The sequence below is a fragment of the Cavia porcellus genome, unplaced genomic scaffold (assembly GCF_034190915.1).
Source record: "Cavia porcellus strain 051 isolate PalLab524CR breed Dunkin Hartley unplaced genomic scaffold, mCavPor4.1 scaffold_8, whole genome shotgun sequence".
In the NCBI taxonomy this organism is placed as follows: domain Eukaryota; kingdom Metazoa; phylum Chordata; class Mammalia; order Rodentia; family Caviidae; genus Cavia; species Cavia porcellus.
Window position 1 is genome coordinate 26,456,151 of NW_026947491.1, and position 8,835 is coordinate 26,464,985.

General features: G+C 44.2%; 1 protein-coding gene across 1 annotated transcript; it reads left to right on the forward strand.

The window, feature by feature from the left end:
• Nucleotides 1–6,046: 6,046 nt before the first annotated feature.
• Nucleotides 6,047–8,390, forward strand: LOC134477270 (igE-binding protein-like). Its single transcript, XM_063254491.1, has 2 exons — nucleotides 6,047–7,703; nucleotides 7,742–8,390. Exon 1 carries the CDS (start codon nucleotides 6,155–6,157, stop codon nucleotides 7,304–7,306), a length of 1,152 nt encoding a protein of 383 aa, XP_063110561.1. The 5' UTR covers nucleotides 6,047–6,154; the 3' UTR covers nucleotides 7,307–7,703; nucleotides 7,742–8,390.
• Nucleotides 8,391–8,835: the final 445 nt, after the last annotated feature.

The window sequence follows — 8,835 nt, forward strand, 5'->3', positions numbered from 1 at the left end:
TATAGGCCTTTGTCCCCATTTGTCTTTCCCTTCTTGTTCAGTGGAAATGCCAAACTACCAACTGCCCCAGCCAAAGTATTTGCCAATCCAAGCCATCGCTAACACTCTTCCATCATGACAAACATCAAATGTATTCTCTCCCTGCACCCTAATCCTACTCACTGCATTCTGTCCTCCTCTCCTTCCTCACTCCTACCCTTCTGTTCTGTCCCAGTCTCTTCTCAGCCCAGTAACAGGGTAACATGTAAGATGATATCATGCCTCAGTTTCCCATTTCTCATAGGATAAAAACTTACACACGCAAACAATACCCAACTTGTAAACCTGATGGCCAAGGTATATTTGCACTAGTTAATTATACTGAAATGGTGAAAGAAAAAGAAAACCAAGAAAGAGACAAGAGACAGAATAGCAACCTAAATCCTACAGAGTTTCTGCCTAATATGGTCTGTAATACACACAATTACAAGAAAGAATAGATGAGAGGTGTGAATGTGTCCTTCTCGGGCAGGCTCGGTGCCCAGGCACCTTCCTAGTAGGTGCATGCTGCTGTGAGAACAGAGTTCTAGCATTAAAGATACACATTATCCACACAATGTGCTCATATTCAAGTCTTACCTTATTTCTCAGTTGAAGAAACAGCTATTCATCTTGAATAATGATTTCTCAGTGTTTATTTTCCTGAGACTGAGCATGCCACTGCCAACATGGAGTTATTTAACACTGTCAAGAGTCACGTTGACTGTGTGGCTTCACCTGCATCTGTTAACTTTAGAATCTAAGCCCATGTGCCCTCATAGAATATCTTAAGTACCATGGCTCCATCTCACCCTCGGGATCCACAGACACTAGTTTTAAAGACCCCTCAGAGATCAAAATCCAAGGATGCTCAAGTCCCTTCTGTAAAATGTTGTATAAAATGCAATCTGTAGACACCCTCTCATAAATATTAAATCATCACTAGATTATTTATAATTCCTAACACAATTTAAATATTATATAAAATTTGCTATGCTATCACGTTTAAGAAACAACAAAAATAGAGGCCTGTTTTCATTTTGAATGTCTTCTGTCTATGACCAGTTAGTGCCATAGATGCAGAATTGAAAGATACAAAGAAGCTAAATACTTAGAGCCTACAACAATGAGTCCAATTCATTAGATGTATCTTGGGATTTCCCCTGCAACAAGGGGACAAAAGAAGGATGCTGCAATAAGATTCTCTCCATGAATAATGATTTCTTACAATAAAAATGGTCATCTGCAGCTCTTGCCTCTATAGAGACAGAAGAGTCTAAAGTACTGGAAAAAGGAATGCATTTCAGATATCGGAAACACCTGCCAGATACTGAGATGGTTTCTTGAGATTGAAAAGTCCTTTTTAATCTAACTCTGCCTGGAGTATCCTAGCATTATGTGGCACACTGAAGGAATTTACTCATAATAGGGAATGTGTCACGAAGCATATTTGAGAACCATATGAAAAGCATTGGCATGGACATATGAAAGGGAGTAGATGAACTTTACAGACTGGTAATGTCCCCTTCATGAGCTATTTAGAATTTGTCTAGCTTGCCTTATCCCTACTTTCAAGAACATCCAGAAATCTTCATGGAATAATCACTTTGACACCACCATCTAAATAAGCATATCCTTTGGGAAGTTTTGTTTTAGAATTTCTCATCAGTCACCAGTAAGAATAACATAAGAACCTGAAAAAGATCCATAGAACTTTCATCTGTATTACAGTTTCTAAAAAGTAGAACCATTATTTTTCTACGCTGTACCAATTGCAGAGGCTACAATTTGAATCACAAATGTTGGTTTTTTACCAACAACCATGTTTGTCTCTACTGCGAAGGGCATAAGACACACCATGAACCACTCTCATAGGATAAGCACTCAAATAGTATTACATACACAAGTTCTTATTCATCGTATGTTAAGTGATATTTTCCCCTATGTAAAGTGGTACATTATATATTTCTCTATACATTGATAATTTTCTTCATTTCTCTAAATTCTCAGCAGTGTATCTTACGGGAGAAAAAGCACTTTGATAGATGTATTGGGAAGAAGAAATTAAAAACACAAAAGTAAATAGCAAAGGGCAAAGTTGCAGAATGAGGCATTCTATTGTCTGAGGGACAATTCAAAATACAGCAATGTCAACTGTGCATTGAATCTGTGTGAGGTTAACTTTAATGCACAACTAAAACAATGAATTAGCATTGAAAGTGACTTATTTTATAGTCCATACTCTTGAGTGACCCCCACAAGCCTTTCCAATACTATCACAACCCATATCAGAGGTGTTTTCTGCAGTATGGGGGTTGCTGCAGATAATTTTACACTGCTGAAACAGGATGTGGCCAAGACCGAGAATCATCTGGAAAGGCTGGCGAGGCACCACCATGCTCAAGTGCAAGAGGTCTGAGCTTCCAGCAAGCTCAGCAGCCTTACAGAGTAGAGGCCCAGCTCTGCTGATCCTCACACTTCACAAAGATCCTGACCTCCCATGGCCACAAAGGTCGGTGGCTGTTGTACTTCAAAGCAGTGTCACACTGTCCCCTGACAACATTTCCATGCCAGCCTGGAGAGGAAAGACATAAGGCAGAGCAGGGACTTCCTGGAGCTTACAAGAGCAGATGGCGTAAAACTCACTTTGTACTTGCTTGCTAATAAATATTTGTACTGCCAACTGCATTTGATTCAAGACTGGCTTTCAATGTTACATCCCATCTGGCCATAAACGCCAGGGAGCTCAGTGCTTAGAAAGGACATGGTGATCTTAAGCAGCCAAACTGACTTAGGTTAATTTTCAACATTAGGACTCTGTGTCTGGTTAAAAAGCAATCCAATAGAATATTCCACATTCCTGGAATCACTGGAAAATTCTAGTCATTCAGATTTATCACAATCCCCTTTTATATTAGTAACTTTAACCAGTGGAATTTAATTATGACATAATAAAAGGGCTTTGACAAGGTGGGCTTTTTTAGAAATAATTTAATTTGATATAGAGGAGGGTTGGTAATAATTTCATGCCTAGCATTGCTGGAAAATAAGTTTTACTCTTCACTTTTAGGTAAACACATTTGTTTCTACCATCTTGAAGGAATTTTCTAGGAAAAACTACCATCAGATTAGTGGCCATCATGTCTAGTTCTCATAGCACATTTACTGTATTTTTAAACTTTGCATAGATCACATAAAGTTCCCATTCTCAGAGAAATGGAGGTTGATCCCACTTCATGAAAAGCAGTTCTTTTATGGAGGTATCCTTTATGACTTGATGCATGCTATGGGAATGTCTACTGCACTCAGAGTAATACTGGTGATTCTGTACTATCTTTAAAGTGCAAGGCTTCTTTTTGTATCCATTGCTGCATTTTATTAGTCAATTATAGCTGCCCTTTGAAGTGATGGAGGTAGGCAATTTGAATGCACATTTAATTGAGGAAGAAGTGAGCTGTTCTTTCAAGTGAATTATCTAGGAAACCAGCTTTTTAAATATCTCTTAAGATGCAGAATAATCCATATCATTTTTATCACCATATGTCTCAGAAGTAAGAAATTGGGTCTTGTCCAAAGAGATGCAACATATTCTCATTATGGAAGATATTTTACTCTGCATGAGTACAGTGTGGGTAGCTGGACTTAAATCTATTAATAGTAGCTGCTCCAGAGGCAAATAACTCTCTTCCTCTTCAGCCACTGAGATAGATTACTGGACTTAATGTTACTTTCAAATGGTATGAAATAAGCCAGAGATTCTCACCATATTAGTTGGATAAATCATGATGAACTTTTGGCTACCTTCAGCAAGTGTTGCTCTAAAATATTTAGGCCTTTACCAAGTGAGCAAAAACTAGATTATTTTTGGATCCTTTTCCTGACTGGCGTCAGATTGCGGAGCAGAGGTATCTTCTGTGTGGCAACCAATAATGCATGATAGGAAAATCTGATGCTGTGTCTTATACTTTGTGATCCTATAAACAATACTCTGAATTTAATCTGCTTTCACCTTTTAAGAAAGAAAAGTTTGGCCTTGAAGAAGCAAACTTTGACTTGACTATCAGAAAAATGGAGCACAAGTCTATGTCTTGTAGCTATTAAACTTCCTGTTTCACTTCATCAGTGAATCTCAGCCTCATGCTGCTGTCTTCAGAGCAGTAGGTAGAGCAGCCTCCATCCATGTTTGCATTTCAGAGACAGGTGTGGCTCAGGGCAGGTCAGCCCCAAGCACAGCCACCTGGTATTGTCTGTGACTCTTTAAATCTAAACAGCCAGACACAGTAGTTCCATTGTGGCACAAATGACTTGGCTCCATGGAGTACACTTTTAACCTTTCTTCTCTGTAGGACACACCCACAGATCTCTTGGTGGTCCGAGCCATTCCAGGCATGTATCTTCATCCCCCAGGCTGTGTATATCTTCCTGTCTTCAGCTGGTCATCATGCTCTGGAAGGTGAGCTTGGAGAAAAAGGCAAGGTAAACAAAGACTTTCTGGTTTCACCTTGGCCCAGAACCATCATCCATGGTGACTGTAGCATGAGCAAGCCCACTATTCATGCTTCAGCCACTTGGCTAGGTGCATGGCAGGCCTTCTGCACGGGGCTTGCTCCACACTTGCACCCAGTCACCTGGTAGAGTGTCACAGGGCTGTGGATAGACAGACTCTTTGCAGCTCAGGAAGATGCTTTGCTGTCTTCTCCTAAGCAGTAATGGAAAATCAAGCCCCATAGTACCTGCCCTCAGGGAATGTATTAATATCCCACACAGGTTTGCTATGAGACCAGATAGGTCAGATCGATACCTCCATCCTTTTTTCTTTTTCTTTTTCTTTTTTTAGGCAGTTGCTTCTACCACTGAGCTAAATCTCCAGGCTAACACCTCTATTCTTAAAGGGTCATCCCATTAATGGTCAAACAGCTAATATCTCAGAAGTCACATGGCTGATCACAGGTGTATCATCACTCACTATTAGTAGTTGTTATTATTAGGCACTTTATTCAGATTTCCATTCCCCTTCCTGTATAAATTAGGAATAAATCAATTTCTATTGTATGCTTTTCCTAAAAACTAAATTAGCTATCTTGGAAATTAAAGTACTTCCTTTGGAAAACTGTGGGAAGCCGCCTATGATGGCGCCCATTTCCTGCTTCCGGGTTCTTCCCGGCCTGAACAAGCCCGCCAAATTGTCATATCTGCCCAGTTACCCGTGACGCTAGCCTATCAGCTTGTTAGGCACGCTTCTCTGTGATTGGATACTGCTTCCCCTTATAAGAGGTTGTTCCTGCCCCCAACAGAGGAAGAGGAACCAACGTTGAGGGTGGCGGACCTTGTTAGGTCCGGTTCGCTGTACGCAATAAAGTTTGAGAGCTGATCCTGCTCGAGTTTGGTCTCCTGTCTCCCGCGGCTCCGGTCATCTGGTGGCCCGTACGGGGAATAAAAGACTCAGCGACGTGCCTCTTCGGCCGGGAGGTGCGATTGCTGTCGCCTGCGGTGCGACAGAGGACCTGGCCCAATAACAACGGAAGGCCGCGAGCACCTCTTCTCTTCACCCTGATCAGCTACGTGAGATACAGCGGTTCCCGGGACAGGTGAGTACTGGGTCACCTGGGTTGGGTGGACGCACCTAACAGATTTTGAGCGCCACACGAGTGGACGCTGGGTTTTTTTTTTTTTTTCTTTTCTTTTCCCTTTGCATCTGTTTTGCTTTCGCTTCGCTAATACAGCCCGACAGGCTTTTGATAGAGCTCGATCGGAATGCTCAGAGGAGCCCGGAGCCACTGCCGATTGTGGGTCTCCGGAGGACCCTCAGGGCTCTAATTCTGATTCGGATTCGGAAGGCTCAGAAGAGGAGGTCGTCTTTGCTAAGCATGACCCTCCTACACCGTTAAAAGGAACTTAGGGCTCGGGAAGATAAAAAGGGGAACCAAACACCACCCTGCCCGAGCTACTCCACCTTACGGGAGGAGCTTAAGCCCTTCCGCCCTTTGGCAAGTTCGCGACCCACGATCACCCCCTTCAGGGCGCCAGGCCCCACTAAGCCCTTCCGCCCTTTGGCAAGTTCACGAATTCAGGGCTCGGGAAGATAGCACCGCCGTGGCCGGAAGAGGAGTTGCTCCCTGGGCTGCCACCACAACCTATGGCACCGCCCTGGTTAGAGGGAGAGCTACTTCCTGGGTTGCCTTCTGCGCCCCCATCTGGGGAGGGAGGAGGACGTTCCTTCCACCAGAGGGTATGGTCGCGGCTTCCCTTTGAGTGTTCCGGTCTCCATGCATTCCCGGTACAAGTAGGAGGCAGGGGAGGAGGAGGATATTATGAGCCCTTAGAAATTAAACAACTTAAAACTATCAAGGACGCAGTTTCAGCTTATGGGCCCAATGCGCCATTTACCATGGCGCTTTTAGAGGCATTGGCAGGTCTGCTTTTAACTCCTGGAGATTGGACCCAGCTGGCACGCGCCTGCCTCTCCCCCGGACAATATTTAGATTGGAAGTCCTGGAATGAGGAATTCTGTGTAGAGCAGGCGGCAGCCAACAGGGAAAATAACCAGAGAGAGTGGAACAGGGATATGCTATTAGGGCGAGGAGCCTTTGAGGAAGATCAAACTCAATACCCTCGCCAGGTTTATGAACAAATTAGCCGCTGTGGCCTCCAGGCCTGGAGACGGCTGGCTGGAAAGGGAGAACATACGGGTCACCTTACAAAAATTATACAAGGGCAGGGAGAGCCATTTTCAGACTTTGTGGCCCGCATGCTTGAGGCCGCTAACAGGATTTTTCCAGATGCTGAGGCGGCTCACCCTCTCATAAAACAATTGATTTTTGAACAGTGCACTAAGGAGTGCCGTGATGTCCTAAGAACTAACAAAAATAGGTCCTTAGAAGAGTGGACACGCCTGTGCCGTGAATTGGGTGGCCACGGCCTAATGCCCAAAGGAAGAATATCATTGGCACTCTTTACCATAAATTTTTTAAACCTTAATCATAATAATCATTCCCCTGCCATGGAGCACAATAACCCGTCCCCGGCCGACAAAGGGCTGGTGAGATGGAAAGATGTCCTTACAGGACAATGGATGGGCCCGGATCCAGTGATTAGCTGGACCCGAGGTGCGGTTTGTATTTTCCCACAGGAACCAGGCTGCGAACCGCTGTGGGTCCCGGAAAGATTGACGCGAGCAGTAAACTCCCCACCAGTTCCTGATAAAGCACAGGAGGATAAGCCCGCGGACACAAGTCAACTCGACCCTTCTGGGACTGACGCTCAGCGCCCGAGACCATCTACAAACTAAAATGTCTGGTTTGGAGTTTTTTCTATTCTGTGGGTTCCTATTAATCACCCCTGTGATATGCTCAGATTCCACAGAACCACCACAATATCTTTGGGGTCCTTGGCACCACCCGCCCACATTGGCACCTTTTTCGGCGGCCTCGCCCGCCTCACCCAGGGTTTACACCATCAATCAAACAGTCCTTGATTATGCTAATTGCCATGGCTATCCTAGTAGGGCTTGTGGTTATTAAATGCTTGTTAGATCGCCTCATACAAACTCAGCAGCAGGTTAAGATCACAGCTATGGCAGCCATGCAAATGGCAGCAGGTGGCCCATCAGGCCAGCAGGCCGCCGCATATCTCCTTCACATTGCAGAACATCAGCTATAAGAGCTGAGTGGGCAAGCCAATGACGGGTAAGACGGGAAAAGCCCTCCCGGTCAACCTAAGACAGGCTCCACTCAGATATATATGGCCTATAAGGCCAGGGGTCCCTTCTGGAGTCAAATTATTGGCATTGAGATGCGAGACCAAGGGTACTGCAGTGCCATCCGCCTCAAAGGTTGGGGGGAAGGCATGAATGAATGTCTATATGCATCCAGGTTCGGTTCGCATATGCCTGGCCCTGCGAAAAAATGAACCACTCACCTTGAGCATGGTCCTGGCGCAAGGATATGCACAAAACAAGGTGATGCACAGCAGGGTATAGACCTCTACATTCTCTCATGCCTCGGCCTACAAGGTAGGCCCACTCCTAGGTGTCTAACAGCAACAAGGTCATAGACACCTTGTAGGGACCTACAGACCATCCTATTTTAATAAATAAAAAAGGGGGAGATGTGGGAAGCCGCCTATGATGGCGCCCATTTCCTGCTTCCGGGTTCTTCCCGGCCTGAACAAGCCCGCCAAATTGTCATATCTGCCCAGTTACCCGTGACGCTAGCCTATCAGCTTGTTAGGCGCGCTTCTCTGTGATTGGATACTGCTTCCCCTTATAAGAGGTTGTTCCTGCCCCCAACGGCGGAAGAGGAACCAACGTTGAGGGTGGCGGACCTTGTTAGGTCCGGTTCGCTGTACGCAATAAAGTTTGAGAGCTGATCCTGCTCGAGTTTGGTCTCCTGTCTCCCGCAGCTCCGGTCAGAAAACATCATCAAATCCTTCATTCTAGTTCTTGATTGCTTCTGGGTTTCATCTAAAACTGTTAGGTTGAATACACTACCTATGGTCTGGCAAATTTTGTCATATTTGTGATTCACAAGATCCAAAATTAGGCTTTTCTCCCGGTTTTCCCCATTCTAGGATATTTAGCCATAGCCTAATGAAAACATTTTTCCTAACTTCACATTTTTGCATGGCATATTCACTTGTATTCTTTACAAATAGATTCTTAAATATTTTGTATCTAGCTGAGCTAGTTGGTGGGGGGAGTAGTATGGAAAATTAAAGTTAGTTTGAAGATTCATTTGCAAATATTGTCTTAGGAATGAACTTCATAAAATGTAAGTAGTTTGCCATAATCTTAAGTGGGAGATTTTTTTTAAATAAAGA

What these genes read in the sequence shown, in the direction of transcription:
- LOC134477270 (XM_063254491.1), top strand. Translation starts at nt 6,155, where the DNA reads ATGGCACCGCCCTGGTTAGAGGGAGAGCTACTTCCTGGGTTGCCTTCT.